The sequence below is a fragment of the Coloeus monedula genome, assembly GCF_965178545.1.
Source record: "Coloeus monedula genome assembly, chromosome: 8".
In the NCBI taxonomy this organism is placed as follows: Eukaryota; Metazoa; Chordata; class Aves; order Passeriformes; family Corvidae; genus Coloeus; species Coloeus monedula.
In genome coordinates, this window is record NC_138788.1 from 24683503 (window position 1) to 24699811 (window position 16309).

The 16309-nt window shown below is 60.5% G+C and overlaps 2 protein-coding genes across 2 annotated transcripts; one reads left to right on the forward strand and one right to left on the reverse strand.

The window, feature by feature from the left end:
* Positions 1 to 268: 268 nt before the first annotated feature.
* On the reverse strand, positions 269 to 8845 carry GOLGA7B (golgin A7 family member B; the record flags this gene model as incomplete). Its single annotated transcript, XM_082286421.1, has 5 exons — positions 8781 to 8845; positions 1266 to 1391; positions 721 to 873; positions 482 to 583; positions 269 to 367 (listed from the first exon to the last, which is right to left on the reverse strand). Exons 1-5 carry the CDS (start codon positions 8835 to 8837, stop codon positions 269 to 271), a joined length of 537 nt encoding a protein of 178 aa, XP_082142547.1. The 5' UTR covers positions 8838 to 8845.
* A 2266-nt stretch (positions 8846 to 11111) lies between these two features.
* Positions 11112 to 13133, forward strand: SFRP5 (secreted frizzled related protein 5; the record flags this gene model as incomplete). Its single annotated transcript, XM_082286420.1, has 3 exons — positions 11112 to 11643; positions 12320 to 12397; positions 12793 to 13133. 3 exons carry the CDS (start codon positions 11112 to 11114, stop codon positions 13131 to 13133), a joined length of 951 nt encoding a protein of 316 aa, XP_082142546.1.
* Between the last annotated feature and the right edge of the window lie 3176 nt (positions 13134 to 16309).

Sequence of the window (16309 nt, forward strand, 5' to 3'; positions counted from 1 at the left end):
CTGTAGGAGCCCCTTGGCAACAGTTTGGCTCAGTGGGAAGCACCTGGGATGCCCCAGCACCAGTCCCTGCCAACAGCGGGTCCGAGCAGGGGCAGACCCACTGCGGGGGACAAAGAGCAGACGGGGGTGGGCAGCCCCACTGGGTAGCCCCGGCCTCCCCCTCCTGCTCTCCCTGGGCTCAGAAGCGGGTGCTCTGGTAGTGCAGCCTGCGGAGCTCGGAGAGGCCACTGTCCCGGCAGTACGAGTCCCTGCAGGGACTCCCTGCCAGTCACCGGCCCCCCGCCCCGCCCCCGCCGCTGCTGCTGCTGGAGCTGCCGCTGCTGGAGCTGCCGCTGCTGCACCGGTCCTCGTAGATGGAGATCTCGATCTGGGCCCTGCTAAGGATCATCAGTGACATGTGCCAGCCCAATTGCCCAGCACCCGTGCCCGGTCTCCCTTCACCCCTTGCCATCCCCCAAGCACCCCGCTGCCCAAAGGATACGACCCTCATGCCACGCTCCAGGGGGTCAGTGAGCAGCAGCCCCCGTGGCGCATAGATCTTCTCATTCTGGTCCTGGATGTACTTGGAGATCTTCTTCAGGACCTGTCAGCACAGGGAGGGACACTCAGGGCCTGCCAGCATTGCTGTCTGCTCTGGCCTCCAGTCCCATGCTGCCTGTGACACCCCTGTGCCCACTGCCAGCTCTGCCCATCCCTGAGCCCTCCCCTGCACCTCAGCACCTTCTCATAATGTGTCTCCATGCAGAGAAAGATGAAATAGGCAGTGGCACAGGCGAGGCACCCCTCGAGGTATGAGCTGCCCCCAATCTTCTCCGCCTCAGCATAGAAGCCGTTTAGGGTTTTCACGGTTTCCTCAAAAAGTTGCCGTTCAATCTAGGACAGAAACCAAGGTGAAGAGGAGTCTGGCCAGGGACAGGCTCCCTGCATTGCCTTGTCCCCATTCCTGAGGGCACTTGGAGAGCACTTAACCCTCTCCTCCCTGCCCAGCTGATGCCTCGAATTGCAGGCCCGTGCCCATGTCCCACCCGTACCAAGATGTACTGAGCCTGCAGCCTTCACCAGAGCCTCCCAGTCCCCAGGAACACCAAAGTTCTTGCACACCAGCCAAGGCAGCTGTGATTTCATGCACCCAGCAGCATTGGCTGGCCCAGGGCCATACAATACCCCATGAGTCTCCACACCTTCAGACCCTTCTTCCTTCTGAGCTTCCATAGGGCACTGCCATAGGGCACCCCCCTACCCTGACAATCTGTCAGACTCCCTACCCGGCTCTCCAGCTCAGGGGGAAACTTTGTCTGGAACTGGCATGTGGTCCCGTCACTGTAATCCCGCTGCACGAAGACCTTGGTGGCCAGGGACGCGCTGCGCCGCAGTTCCTGCAGGCTGTGCACCTGGGGGCAAAGGGTGAGAGGGGGGCTAAAGCCAGGGGTGCTGGGCATCCCTGCCGGAGGGCTGGAGGCCTGGGGAGCAGCGCCATTCCCCAGTGTCAGGGGCTGCAGGCTCACACAGCCCGGGGCAGGGGGCCCCTTGCACAGGCTGTGTCATGCCATGAGCACAGCTTGGCGCTGGAGATGTGAGGCCGGGGGTGAGGGGTGGACGGTGGCAAGGGGAGGATGCTGTGGCACCCCCCTGCTCGGAGTGAGGGTGAGTGCGTGTGCTCTCGCCCTGGGCTGGTGTCTGGGTTCACCCCCAGTGGCTCCTGCATGCAAGAGCGTGCCTCGCCAGTGGGCCACAGCCCGGGGAAGGGACAGCCCCCTGTCCCCAGCAGCGCCCCAGCACACAGCCAACCCAACAGCTCCCAGGCGGGAGGATGGGAGCAAGACGAGCAGGAGCAGGGACTGGGCAGCGGGGCTGCAACAGTGGCACAGCAGGTGGGCAGGCTGCAGTGGGGCATCTTCATGAAAAGCACTGGCAGCCCCGGCAGCAGGTGCTAAGCCCTGACTCCCCAGGGGGTGTGAGAGCCCGTGCCAGCCCCCGAGCTCCTGGTTGTGGGGCAGCTTTGGTGGCTGGAGAAGGGGATGGGAGGGCCAGGTTGTGCCAAGGGCGGGCATTAGGCCCCTCCCTGCGCTTCCCCTGGGTGACATGGGGCTACTCCCTGCTCTGTGCCCCACAGACCGCCTGACGCTGTCCCGCGTCCGACCCACGGCATCTGGGAGAGGAACCCCCAGTCCCACATCCCAACCCAGACACACGCTCCTCCCTTCACCAAAGGCACCCTGCAGCCACCCTGCACCCCCACACCCCTTCAGGCACCCCACCGGCCTTTCTGTGCACACGGAGCCCTCGCAGCCCCCAGCCCCGCACTCCTGTCCCCACGGACCCCAGCCCCACGCTGTCCTCCCGCCCCAGCGCACCCCACGCGGACGGAGCCCTGTCCCCGCCGCGCCCAGGCAGCGCAGGGCGGGGGAGCTCCGTCGCAGCCCGGCCCGGGGGTGCCGCCGCCGAGGTGCCCCCGCCGTGCCGCCCGCACCCACCTCCGTGGCCATGGCGCGGCGGGCACCGGGCCGGGCTGTGCCGTGCCGTGCCGGGGGGACCGGACCCGACCGGACCGGACCGGCGCCGTCTCCGGGGCCGTGCGGAGCCGCGCGGGGCCGGGCGCTGTCCGCGGTGCTGCCGAGCCGGGAGGCGGAGGCGGGCCCGGCCGCCCCGTGTGCGCAGCCGCCCGGTCCGCGCGGCCCGCCCCGAGGCACCGCGGATGGGCGCCTGCCGCCACCGGCACGGAGCCCCTGGAGGACGCGGCCCCGTTGCTGCGGACGGCGGTGCCGGCTGCCCCGGGGCGGGCCCCGAAGAGGGGCTGCGAGGGAGGGCTGCTGCCGTGCGTCCCGGGGGTCTGGCACGGCGAGTGCCGCAGCCCGGACACCTTTGGGATGCGGCTGTAGGTCCCTGGGGAGAAACTTGGCTGCCGAGGGCGTGCTGCCGGAGGTAACAGAGGGTCTGAGCGGCCGTGAGGCTGGCTCGACAGGGATTTGGGGAGTCGACCGTGGGGCTGGCAGACCGCCGTGCCAAGGGGCCTCGTCTGAAGCTGTTTGTTTTCGAAGGAGTTGCAGCTGGTGCTGCGATCAGAGCACGGGCAAACATCAAAGAGCAGAGCTAACGAATTCCCTGTTATCTCTGCCCATTGACAGCTCAATTAGAGCCGGAGAAATGCCAAACGGGGGGAACAGAGGCTCTCCCGAGAGGCGAAGAAGGGGGCCTCCCAGCTGGGGCTGTGGTGGGGCGAGGGATGCAGTAGCTGGGCACAGGGCCCTCAGCAGGCAGGAGAGCAGCCAGCGCCGCCCTCAACACCTGGGCAATGCTGGAGGCAGAGCGGGGCCCTGCCGGAACGTCTGCTCTGGCAGCGAACACAGCTAACACAGCTAAAATGCAGCTGACACAGCTAACACACATCTACCACACAGTTAACACAGCTAACACACACAGCTAACACACACAGCTAACACAGCTAACACACAGCTAACACACACAGCTAACACAGCTAACACACAGCTAACACACAGCTAACACACACAGCTAACACAGCTCACACACAGCTAACACACAGCTAACACACACAGCTAACACAGCTCACACACAGCTAACACAGCTCACACACACAGCTAACACACAGCTAACACAGCTCACACACAGCTAACACAGCTTACACACACAGCTAACACAGCTCACACACAGCTAACACAGCTAACACACACAGCTAACACACAGCTAACACAGCTCACACATAGCTAACACACAGCTCACACACAGCTAACACAGCTAACACACACAGCTAACACAGCTAACACACACAGCTAACACACACAGCTAACACACAGCTAACACAGCTCACACACAGCTTACACACACAGCTAACACACAGCTAATACACACAGCTAACACACAGCTAACACACACAGCTAACACACAGCTAACACACAGCTAACACAGCTCACACACAGCTTACACACACAGCTAACACAGCTAACACACAGCTAACACACAGCTTACACACACAGCTAACACAGCTAACACACAGCTAACACAGCTCACACACAGCTTACACACACAGTTAACACAGCTAACACACACAGCTAACACACACAGCTAACACAGCTAACACACAGCTAACACACAGCTAACACACAGCTAACACAGCTCACACACAGCTAACACAGCTCACACACAGCTTACACACACAGCTAACACAGCTAACACACAGCTAACACACAGCTTACACACACAGCTAACACAGCTAACACACAGCTAACACAGCTCACACACAGCTTACACACACAGCTAACACAGCTAACACACAGCTAACACACACAGCTAACACACAGCTAACACACAGCTAACACACACAGCTAACACACACAGCTAACACACACAGCTAACACAGCTAACACACAGCTAACACACAGCTAACACACACAGCTAACACAGCTCACACACAGCTAACACACAGCTAACACACACAGCTAACACAGCTCACACACAGCTAACACACAGCTAACACACACAGCTAACACAGCTCACACACAGCTAACACACAGCTAACACACACAGCTAACACAGCTAACACACACAGCTAACACAGCTCACACACAGCTTACACACAGCTTACACACACAGCTAACACAGCTAACACACAGCTAACAGACACAGCTAACAGACACAACACACAGCTAACACAGCTCACACACAGCTAACACACATCTAACACAGCTCACACACAGCTAACACAGCTCACACACACAGGTGACACAGCTAACACGGCTAACACACACAGCCAACACAGTGAACGCAGCTAACACAGCACAGCCTGCTGCCTGTAGCACAGGGGTAGCTCTGTCTGACTCCTGCTCCCTGCCATGAGCACCAGCCCAGGCTTTGGGCAGAGCAAATGGAGGCAGGGCCCTGGGGTGGTTGGTGGGCAGCCCCCCTTCTCTGGAGCATGGCAGGGTTTGTGACCAAGGGACCAAAGGACACGTGCAGTCAGGGACCCCAGTTGGAAGGCTCGTGTTCCTCACAGACACAAAGCCATGGATCCCATAGCTTTTGGGGAAATCTGCTGCTCCCATGGTTCAGAGCACACTGCAGAGCAGTGAGGTACACCCTGCCCTGACAGTGCCACAAAACCAAAGAACCCTCCTTGAGAGGGTGGTGTGTGAAGTCTCCCATGCACCCAAACACGTGCATGCACACTGGCACAGGCACTCGTGCATGCACTCGGATGCCCACATCTGCCTGCGCACCCCATGCACCCCAGGCACACGCCCAGGTGCACATGCCATGTACTCACACACCTAAGCCTGTCCTCAGATGTCCCCAAACCCAGACCCTGCATCCCATCTCCTTCCTGTGCTGCATACCACTGCCACGTCAGTGCTCGCCTGCCCGCCTGGCAGGTCCTGCCGGTTGCCATGGCAATACTGTGCCTGCCAGGAGATGAAGTTTGCTGTTTTATGCTGCAGTGAGGGGCCGAGAGCAGCGGGGGGATCAGCTCCCCCTACCACCCCAGGCTCTGCCCGTCATCGTGAATCCTGTAGTGTTGCCCCAGGGTTGTCCCTTCTGGCTACACAAACAGAGCCCAGCACAGGACCCTCAGTTCTGGTCTCCATATGCCTCACAGGCCATGGACCTGGTGTCTGCATGTGTTGAGGAGTATCCTTTGGTGGGACATCACCCCACCACAGGGAGCCACCTTCTGCCAGCCATACTACCCAGGACCAAGTCTTGTCCAGTGGCAAGCAGGACACGGACCTGTCCCAAAGCATTCCCCATCACCACAAAGAGCCTGGCCCCGCCTGTAGTGCCTGCAGACCCTGGCATCTCCAGAGCTCACTGGGGTCTGCCAGCTCCCCAGTGCAGGGTGTGGCGTCATGGGCTTTCCAGTTTCAGCCAGAGCAGGGACAGACCCTGCTGGTTTCCGTGCAGAAGGAGCAGGCTGGTGTTATGCCATGCTACGCCACGCTGTGCTATGGCTTCCAGCAGGGCAGGTCAGAGGTGGAAGGGGCTGGCATAGCCAATGGAATCCCAGGCAGTAGGAGCAGGGACAGCAGCAGCTCGGGGCAGCCCCAATGTGCAGCATGGCCCTGCTCCCCTCCCCAGACCCCTGCACTGTGAGGGAGACTGATGCCATGATGATTTTTTGCCTTTTCTTTTTATATACCTTTTATGTATTCTCAGTATCCTTAACATACATACTTAGAATTCTTTAAACCTACTATCTTAGCATAGTCCTAATATTCTACTAAGCCAAAAAAACAAACATCCTAAATCTCACAATTAAAAACAAAAAACCTTACACTATCTTAAAAAATCAAAACCCTCTCTAAAACATATCCTATAAACTAAAATTAAACCCATCTGAAAAAAAAATACCTTAGAATAAAGAAATGTCACACCATTCATTTAAACCTCTCATTAAAACATCTTTGTCAAATATACTAATTTACAAAGTCTTTAAAATTATATACACAATATAACATAAATACACATTTCAATGTATTCTACCTTAACGAACTGTTACACCATAAAAATCCTTACTAAAAACCCAAATAAAAACCCTTTTATCCTTTAACTGTATCTAACTCTTAATTCTAAAATCAGGAAAAAGGCATCAGGACTGACAGGGCTCTGACACTTCTGCTCCATCTGCTCAGCCCAAAGGGGTGATTTTTCAGGCTGCCCAGCAGCAGGGCAGCATGGCTGGTGTGAGAGCTGCCTTTACTCCTCTGCCTGGCTCTTCCTTTGCACCTGGAGTGAGGCAGCTCTGACCTGTCTTGCAGACAGACCCCGCAGATATCTGCCCCAGGCCCTGGCTGACCTCCCAGAGACCCTGCCCCTGGCCCCATGGGACAGACATGGGGTACACTTGGTACCCCTATGGCCAGCCCTCAACAGACAGTGTGCCTGTGCCCATCACACCACAGCAGGCATGGCCCAGCAGTGCCCCTGCTCCAACCCCTGCGCTTGGCTCCCAGACCGGGACCAGGGGGTGTCCCTGCTGTGTCTCTGAGTGGATGGTGCCGCACCTCATCCCAGCATCTCAACCCTCCCTCCAGTACAAGAAGGATGATCAGGGGCCATGGAGGACAGCTGGAGCCCTGAAACCAGCCTGGGATCAACCCCTGGGGCTGCATCCTGCACCCACTGCCTGTCAGAGCTGTCAGCAGCTCCAGCTCTGCTTCAAAGGGGCCACAGAAGGGCCTGGCAGCTGTTTCTCCCAGTACTGGAAGTGCTTTCATAATGGTGGGGAGCATGAGCTCACCATCCCAAGTGAGGACAACGGTGACATTTGGGAGGCACAAACACAGCTTGATTCACTGATAACCTTTCCTGAGAGATCCCAGGTGTGTGCGCCTGGGAGAGGAGAGGGACGGGGACGTGGGGCCCACACTGTGAGCCTCTGGAAAACAGCTCCAAATGCCCCAGCCTGCCCCTTCACGCAGGATGTGGAGAGTGCCCCAAACTGGGGCCACTGACCCTAGAGACTGGGCACCCTAAGTGTGGACACTCCTCTGTGGCACCTCAGTCCAGCTGTGTCCGTCTGAAGGGGTGGCTCTAGGGCCCCGATTGCACTGGGAGCCCCCACAGAGGGTGGAGGCAGCCCCCCAGCACATCCCACAGGAGTTCACAGGAGCTGGGAGACAGCATCCTCCTGCACACAGGCAAGCAGAGGAGGATGTGGTTTCAGAGCAAGGTGCCAAGCTCTGGCATTAGCAAAGGTGCCAGCTGGGAGCAGGGACTGTGCGAGGATTGCTCCCATACCGCGGAAGGGGCTGTGGTGGGAGCAGACGTGGTGGGGCGGAGAGGGACAAACAGCACTGCAGAGAAGGTCCCCACGCGTGGCGGCATGCTATGAGGGAAAGGGACTCTTCCTCAGAGGATCCCCACGTGCGACATGCCCCCTCCCTGCCCTGCTGAGCAGGACCAAACGCCGGGGGCCAGGATCGGGGCGTCCGGCCGCGAACAGGGAGGGTCTGTGTGCAAGCTGGCAGGAACTGGGCAGGGCCAGGAGGTGCTGGGTGGGGGCTGGGAGGGCGCCAGGGCAGCCTCGGCTCCGCAGCTGGGCCGGGAGCGCTGCCAGCACATTCCTGGGGCTGCCGGACAGCGGGAGTGTGTGTGGGCGCAGGGCAAGTGCACGGCAGTTGCTGACCCTCCCCACTGCCCACCCCGATGGTCTCACATTGCCCCCGGGCAACCTCGACCCCACGGTGTCCCCAGTCCTGCCCCAACCTCCTGCGGCCTCTCCCAGGCAGGACCCCGGAGCCGTGCTGCCAGCCCAGCACTGCCGCGCAGCCGGGGTGCTCTCTCCTGGGAGCCGCTGGACGCCGTGGGACACGTGTCCCTGCACGGACAGTCCCAGCGTGCCAGCCCCTCCTGAGGCTCTCTGCATGGCCAGCCGCAGTGCGCTATCCCTCTCCCAAAGGCCCCTGCTCCACACTGGGTACAGCCCATGCCCAGCACTGTTGCAGCCCAGGAACCAGTGGGACAGGAAGGATGAAAGGATAGGAAAAGAGGAGGATGAGAGGGAGCCCACCCAGCCCGCTCAGCCCATCCACCCAGGCCCAGGGGATGCATCTCTGCTGACAGAAACAAGGTCGGTAGTACCCAAAGCTGCGGCAGGAGAGTGGGACACAAGGATGGAAGGAGGTGGCTGGAACCCTGCTCAGCTTCTCATTTCTCGGGAGCCTCCTACTGCCCTGGCTCAGCTCTGCTCTGTGCTACAACCAGGCACGGGTCCTCCACAGGGAGGGTCCGGAATGTCGAGGGAGCACCCCCAGGAGATGTGCTCTTACCATGCCACCCTGGCTGGCCGTCCCCGAGGTCTCCACCGCAGAGGTGGCGGTCCCCATGGCCCTCCTTCCGGTCTCACTGCTGTGACAAGTGGCACAGGCAGTGACACAAGAGGTGGCACAGCCAGCTTTCTGGAGTGACAGGAGCAGGTGTCAGTCTCACAGACAGTTGCATGGGTGCAGAACAGGGATGTGGGCCCTGGAGCAGCCTGCACAGACAAGACGCAGGGAAGGGTGCCAGCTCCAGCTGTCTTGGGTCCATCCCCTTCTCTGGGGTACAGCCCAGATCTACGTTCCCTGGGGCATCCTGAGTGGGAAAGGGTTAAGGAAGCAGTGCGAGTGCAGCAGGGACTCCCCAGAGCATAGGCGCAGTCTCAGCTCGGAGATAAGGCTGCCAGGACACCCCACAGGGAGGAGCAGGGGACAGACACCACTCTTCTGGGGCCAGCCCTGCAGCATGGCCAGGAGGTGACTCCAGGCTCTAATGAAGGCATCATTACAGACAAAGGGACTGGGTCAGCTGGCAGGGAGAGCCTTCCTCAGCCCCGGCCTTGCCAGCCCTCTCACCTGCATCTGGTGGGGTGCCAGCTGCCACAGAGTGCTCAGCACCCCCAAGACCTTCTTGGGAGGGACTGGGGATGTAGACACCAGACTGGGCTGTGGGACAGGGCAGGCTGAGAGCCAGGAGCAGGTCCATGGTCAAGAGCAGGACAGTGCTGGCAGTGCCACGGGAACAGCCCAGGGACGTGGCACACCCGTGACCATGCTCAGCATCCACACGCTGGCAGCTCCACCCTGCACACCCAGCCTCCCTCTGCCTCCACCTCCCCATTCCTGCTCCCAGGCCTCACCAGCCCCTTCCCAGCCCAGTTCCCAAGGCAATTACACCCTGCCCAAACCCATCCATCACGGATTAGCTATTTTCTATCAGCATTTATCTCCAGACAATCTTAGTCCTGCCGTGACAGCCTGATGCCTCCATCACCCTCCCTCCTGCTACCAGGCAGCCCTGATAACAGGCTGCTGTATCTTATCGGGCTCCCTGGCAGTTACACATTAATGGTGCCATCTCCGGGGCTTGGTTGGGGTGGGATGAACCCAGCCCACCCTCGGGCTGGAGCAAGCATCACTGGCTGATGCAGTGGTGGGCGCTGAGCCCAGCACAGAGGGCATGGGCAGGGCAGGCAGGCTACAGGTAAGGGCAGGTTGTGCAGCTGAGGTTCCCAGCATTGCCCTGAAGCAGATGGACCCCACCAGGGCTGGGGGGCAGTCCCTGCCCCCAGCCCAGGGCAAAGAGCAGCTGCTATCACTGCCTGCACTGGACTGTTTGCTTTATCGCCCATTAACAGAGGTGCCTTATCCGGTGGGCAGGGGCCAGCGGCAGCCCAAAGCCCGTTGGCCAGGCAGGGGCATCGATTATAGGAAAGGGAGGGGTGCCCCAGATAACCCCTGGAGACAAATGGGTTTCTAATGGGGTCTTAAGACTTGCACCCCTCATCTCCAAGGGAATGGGGGAATGTTGTCTGGGCAGGACCCTCCCACTGCTTGGGCTCTAGCTTTGCCCACAACCTGAGCACTGGCAGGGCCTGGGTGCAAGCCCTTTGCTGGTAGGTGTAATCCCAGCTGTGCCTGTGCCAGCAGGACATGGACTGCCCGAGGTGCATGCTGGCAGAGCCATCCATGAGGAGTAAGGACCCCATGCCCATGGCGTCACCTTGGCGTTGATGGCACACCTGGCACCTGGGTACACCAGCCCTCCCAGGGCTGCAGCATTGAACCTTCCGGGATGTCCTCTTCCTTAAACCCCAGCACCCCAAGCGTATTGTTTTGGGAGAAAAGAGTGGGGAGTGGAGTGGCATAGGGTAGGAACCAGGGTCCCCTGCCCCGTGACAGAGCATGCCTGTGGGGTGCTGGGGTGCCAGGTGGGATGGGGGCAGTGAGACTGGTGAATAACGGGGGAACAACACATCGCCATGGGACAGGCGAGCCAGCCCTCCTAGAAAGCATCACCCCAGGGGCACACAGAGCCAGGGCGGGCTGGGGGGGTGCATGCCAGGGGGCTCCCTGGGAGGGCGAGGGGCATGGAGCAGCATGCGCCGGGGAGGGAGGGGAGGGAGGGCTGGAGGTGGCAGCGGTGCGGGCAGACTAGGGGGAGCCGGGGGCCAGCCCCGGGGGGCCCAGCAGGCAGAGCAGATTGGCTGCCGGCGAGGTCTCCAACCTCCTTAGAAAGGGCAGCGAGCGTGGGAGGCGCTAAGGGAGCAGGCAGGGTGCCGAGCCACGCTCCCATCCCGCTCGGCAGCCGCGGCCGGCAGCGGCAGGCAGGCAGCGGCGGCGATGCCGCAGGCGGGCAGCCCCCCGGGGTCCCGGGGCACGGCGCTGCTGGCCCTGGCGCTGGCGCTGGCAGGGTCCCTGGGCGGCGGGCAGCACTACGACTACTACGGGTGGCAGCCCGAGAGCCAGCCCCACGGGCGCTTCTACGGGCGGGAGCCGCAGTGCCTCGACATCCCGCCCGACATGCAGCTCTGCCGCGACGTGGGCTACAAGCGCATGCGGCTGCCCAACCTGCTGGAGCACGAGACCATGGCCGAAGCCAAGCAGCAGGCTGGCAGCTGGGTGCCCCTGCTCGCCAAGCAGTGCCACACCGATACCCAGCTCTTCTTGTGCTCCCTCTTCGCCCCTGTCTGCCTTGACCAGCCCGTCTACCCCTGCCGCTCCCTCTGTGAGGTGGTGCGTGACTCCTGCGCCCCTGTCATGGAGTCCTACGGCTTCCCCTGGCCTGAGATGCTGCACTGTGGCAAGTTCCCCTCTGACCACGAGCTCTGCATCGCCGTCCAGTTTGGAAACAGCAAAGCCACGCCGCCACCAGGTAAGTGGGAAGGGTGCTGTAATGGGATGGGAATGCATGTGGAGCACGTGCACACCCATCCCTTCACTGCTCAAAGCACAGCCCAGGACACTGGTGGTGGCCAAGGACTCTGTCTGCAGCAGGGCGGGAGTGGGCACAGTATCAGCTTTGTCTGGGCACCACTCATTGCCTAGGAACCCTGGGCTCCCAGCTGCCTGCACAGAGCTGTCCCGGGATAAGGAAGAACATGGGATGAGGTGGGAGCCACTGGCGGCTCTGCCGCAGTGCTGTGTCCCTCTCCTCCCATTGGGTCCCATGTCAGCTGCAGAGAGCAAGCTGCACCTGTGGGTCTCAGCCCCCGCTGCTGCTGCAGGGTGGCTGTCCCCTCAGGCAGGAGAGGGGACATCACCCAAAGGCAGCCCAGGGTCAGGATCAGGGCTGTGACAGCTGGGGCCACCCTTGCTGTTGCTGTGCTTCCAAGTGCCGGCATCTGATGGGAGGGTGTCCCCATATCTCTTCCCCTCCTGGGGGATGACCCTGGCAAGTGAGGTGCTCTGTGCCTCCCCACATCACCCCAGCACAGCTACCTAGGGAGCAGAGGAGCTGCTGGGCTCTACCCACATGTCCCCGAGGAGCTGGCCCAGGTGACAAGTATCAGCAGCAGGAAGCTGTGACAGTGATTGGTCTTTCACTGCAGTGTCCAAGATCTGCACCCAGTGTGAGATGGAGCACAAGGCAGATGGCATGATGGAGCAGATGTGCTCCAGTGACTTTGGTGAGTGCCGGGGTCTTCTTCCCCACCCCCCTGGACAAGGGTCTGCCTCCCCTAGGTCTGACAGCTGTGGCAGGAGCTGGCCAGAGGGTGGGGTTGTAGGAGGACAGCCCCATGGGAGACCCCTGAGCCATTCCCTTGGACCCTTCGTGCATGGAATGAGTGCACCACAGGAGAAGACATTGGTGGGGGGACAGGCAGAGTGGGACATTTGGGAGGACCACTGGGGGCCTCTGCTGGACCCCCCCCAGCAACCCCTTTCCCCTCCCCACACAGTAACGTCCCCAGAGACCCACCCCAGGGATGTCCTGCACAGGTGCCTGGCCTAGACCCTCCCCTCCCCAGAACCACAGCTGTGCTCCCCTCCCCCAACCGTGCCCCATGGCTGCCCCATGCAGTGGTGAAAATGCGCATCAAGGAGATGACGGAGGAGAACGGGGAGCGGCGGCTGGTGGCTGCCCAGAAGAAGAAGGTGCTGAAACTGGGCCCACTGAAGCGTAAGGACACCAAGAAGATGGTGCTGCACATGAGGAACGTGGGTGCCTGCCCCTGCCCCCAGCTTGACAGCCTCAGTGGCAGTTTCCTGGTCATGGGCCGCAAAGTGGGCAGCCGCCTGCTGCTCCTGGCCATCTACCCCTGGCAGAAGCACAACAAGGAGATGAAGTTCGCAGTCAAGTTCATGTTCTCCTACCCTTGCCCCCTCTACCACCCCCTGCTCTATGGGGCTGGGCAGCACTAGGGCTTTTCCCACCCTGCCCTTTTCCAGGACTCCTGCACTGGCCCAACATCACACCCCTGGCCTCCCTGGCTGCACCCCAGGAGCCCAGCTGTGCTCACCTCAGTCCCTCGGTTGTGCCTCAGAATCCGGCTCTGCACCCACAGGATTCCCTGCTGCATTTGTGGGAGCCCTGATCCACAGCCAAGACCCCTGCCTCTTCCTGAGAGCCCTGCTCTGCACCCCTGGCACCCCTGTTCTGCTCCAAAGACCCCTGCCCCTGCCCAGGACTTTAGTCTGGACCCAGGACCCTTGTTCTGCACATTTGTGAGCCCTGGTCTGCACTGGAGACCCTTGTCTATTCCCAGGTTCCCTGCCCAGAAGCCCAGAGACCCTTGCTTTCATTTAGGATCCCTGCTTGGCCCTCTTGGCTACACCTGGGACCCCTACCCTGCACCCATGTCCTTTGCCCAGCTCCCTCATGACATGCCCCAGACCCTCAGTCCCCCAGTCCCTATTCCAGCCCACCAACCCATGCCCTCACCTGAAGCTCAGACCCAGCCCTGGATTATCTCACCCTCGCAGAGACCCAGCCCAGCCCAGCCCAGGCAGGTCCCTCCTGCCCCTCTGTCCCCACTGACTGTCCCCTTCAAGACCAAGTGCCCAGACCAGCACAACCCCTTCCTGGGCTCCCCCACTCCCCACACCACATGGCTCAGTGTGTGAGGGGGGTCCCCCTCCAAGCCCCCCAGACCAGCCCTGCTGCATCCTTCGCACACACCCCTGCTGTGACCCAGCCCACGCATCCCTTGCCCACGCATCCCTTGCCCATCCACACCACAGTAAATTATTCCACCTCAGAGAAGTCTGTGTGCAGCTCACTGCAGTTCATGGGTAAGAGTCCCCTGGGGCTCCCTCAGGGACCCCAGAAGAATGGGAGGGGGGTCCCAATCCTGCCCACTGGGTGAAGCAGCCTGAGGGAGCAAGGTCACCCCAGGATCTGGCTCTAGCCCCACTTCAGGTGCTGAGCCCAGACCCTGAACGTGGGCAGTCCAGCCAAGCCAAGAGATGTGGTTCCTAGTGGTCACAGGCATCACTGGAGACTCAGGCACCCCTGCCACTCCAGGGAGCCCAGGAGGGCATTGAGATGAATAAGATGGGGGGATGAGGCTGTCACTGCTGCTGGAGCTCCACAGCTGGGTCTGACAATGTTTGCCAGGGAAGTTTCTTCCTTTGTCACCCCAGGGAATAAATCCATGGTCTGGGAGCTCGCAGCACTTGTGAGAAGCGTGGCACTGAGCATCATAGGGGACAGATACTGGACCAGGCAGCCTCCAACCCTGTCCTCCCCACACTGTCTCGTCTGAAAGCCCTGTCTGCAGCTCCCTGCCACCCCTGCTCGGCTGCCAGACCTCCCATGCCACAACCTCCAGCCTTCTCTGAAAAGATTCCTAGGGCCACCCACCTACACTAGCCAGGACCCTCCCAAGAGCCCAAGGACCAGGGCAGCCCTCAGCCCGGCCCCTCTGATGGCAGCAGGGCACTGTCCCTTAGCTCAGCTCCACTCCCCCAGCTGCCCCCCAGTTCCAGCTGGCAAGGGGGCAGCCTGAACGATCCAGTCGTGTTTACCCAGTGCATATTTGTATCCACCCATCCCAAAGCATGAGGGGGGCCCGAAGGTGGTCGCCAGGATATTTACCCAGTGCCTGGCTGCCTGACACTGCATCTTCTCTTTGGAGCTGGCCCAGCCTCAGGGAGCCTCCTGGGACAAGAGGGAAATTGAGGCTGCAGGATGTCTGCTCCCACCTTCTTCTGGCTGACAAGAGCACTGGGCACCTGCCCTGCTCTGGGGTGACCTCTTTTCCCTCTGCCCTCCTTGGCCATGGTCTTGGTCCCACTGGTCAGCCTCCAGAGCCCAAATCTCCTGCTCTGGCCAGGGAGAGGTGCCTGTGCCCCTGCCCCACAGCCAGCCAGGAATATGGGGCAGCCAGCCCCTGCCCCAGCCTCACACCACGAGCAGGCACTCACTGCCTCCACCTTGCTCCCTGGCCACTGGGAAAAAAAAAATGGGGAAAAAATTCAAATATTATTAGAAGGTATGTTCAGAGCTTGACTGCTGAGCACACTTCCATAGGAATAAACACTGTCAATTATGACATTTTACTGCACAACTTAAAAAGCATAAATAAAACCCCATCTCCCACAGCCTAAGTTTATCTGTAGCCCTCTGTATTCTGTGTCATTAGCATCTTCCCAGAGAGTGCTCAGACATACATGGCCATCATGCTCATTGCTCCAAGTGTTTTCCTCTAGAAATATAAGTAGCTCCTCTGCCTCCCACTGTCAGCCGTCTGAGCAAGCTCACCCCTCCCAGCCCAGTAATCATCCCATTGCAGACACCCTCACAAACCCACCCACAGCTCTTGGGGTGCTACACAGCCCCCTCCCAAATGTTACAGCTGCTCCACTGCCCCCACTTAACTGCTCAGCCCTCTGCACACCAGTCCCCTGCACACCCAGCACAACCCAGACACCCTCATCAAATTCCAGCTTTTCCCCAGATTTCCATGTGAAGGAGTTTATGAGCCCACATCCAAGATGAGTGTTTAGGCTGCCTGCCCCATAGGAGCTCCCACACTGGTGGGATATAGAGCCTGCAGCGAGGTCTGGGCTCCAGCAACCTCTCAGAGTGGTGGGTGTCACAGCCTGGCAGGCACTGGCCCCCCAGATGCCCTGACTTGGAGGAAGCTGCAGCTGGCTGGCAGGGACCCAGGCCATGGCTGTTCCCAGCTGCACAGCAGCCAGGGTCACATTCCTGGGATAGCTGGGAGCTTTGCTGTTCACACAAGGAAAGGTCATCCTTGTGCACACAGGCAGCTGGTGGGACCACTGCCTGGGGAGGGCAGGGGAAGGAGCAGCCACAGGAGGCAGACGAAGCTCAGCAGCTCCTGTCAGAGCTGAGGTGCTCCCTGGCTCCAGCCCAGCAGGATCCAGCCCTGGCACAGCTGACAAGCAGCTGCACACAGCTCTGAGCAGGGGGCAAACAAGGCTACAGCAGGACAGAAGATGGGAATTCCAGTAAAGCACATAGAGCTGGTGGCACAGACACACCATCTCTCCAGAATCACCTGCAGGACAGCAGGGCCAAGGCCACAGAGGTGTCAGAGTGACCTGGGACTGGGACAGCTTTCACTGGGATG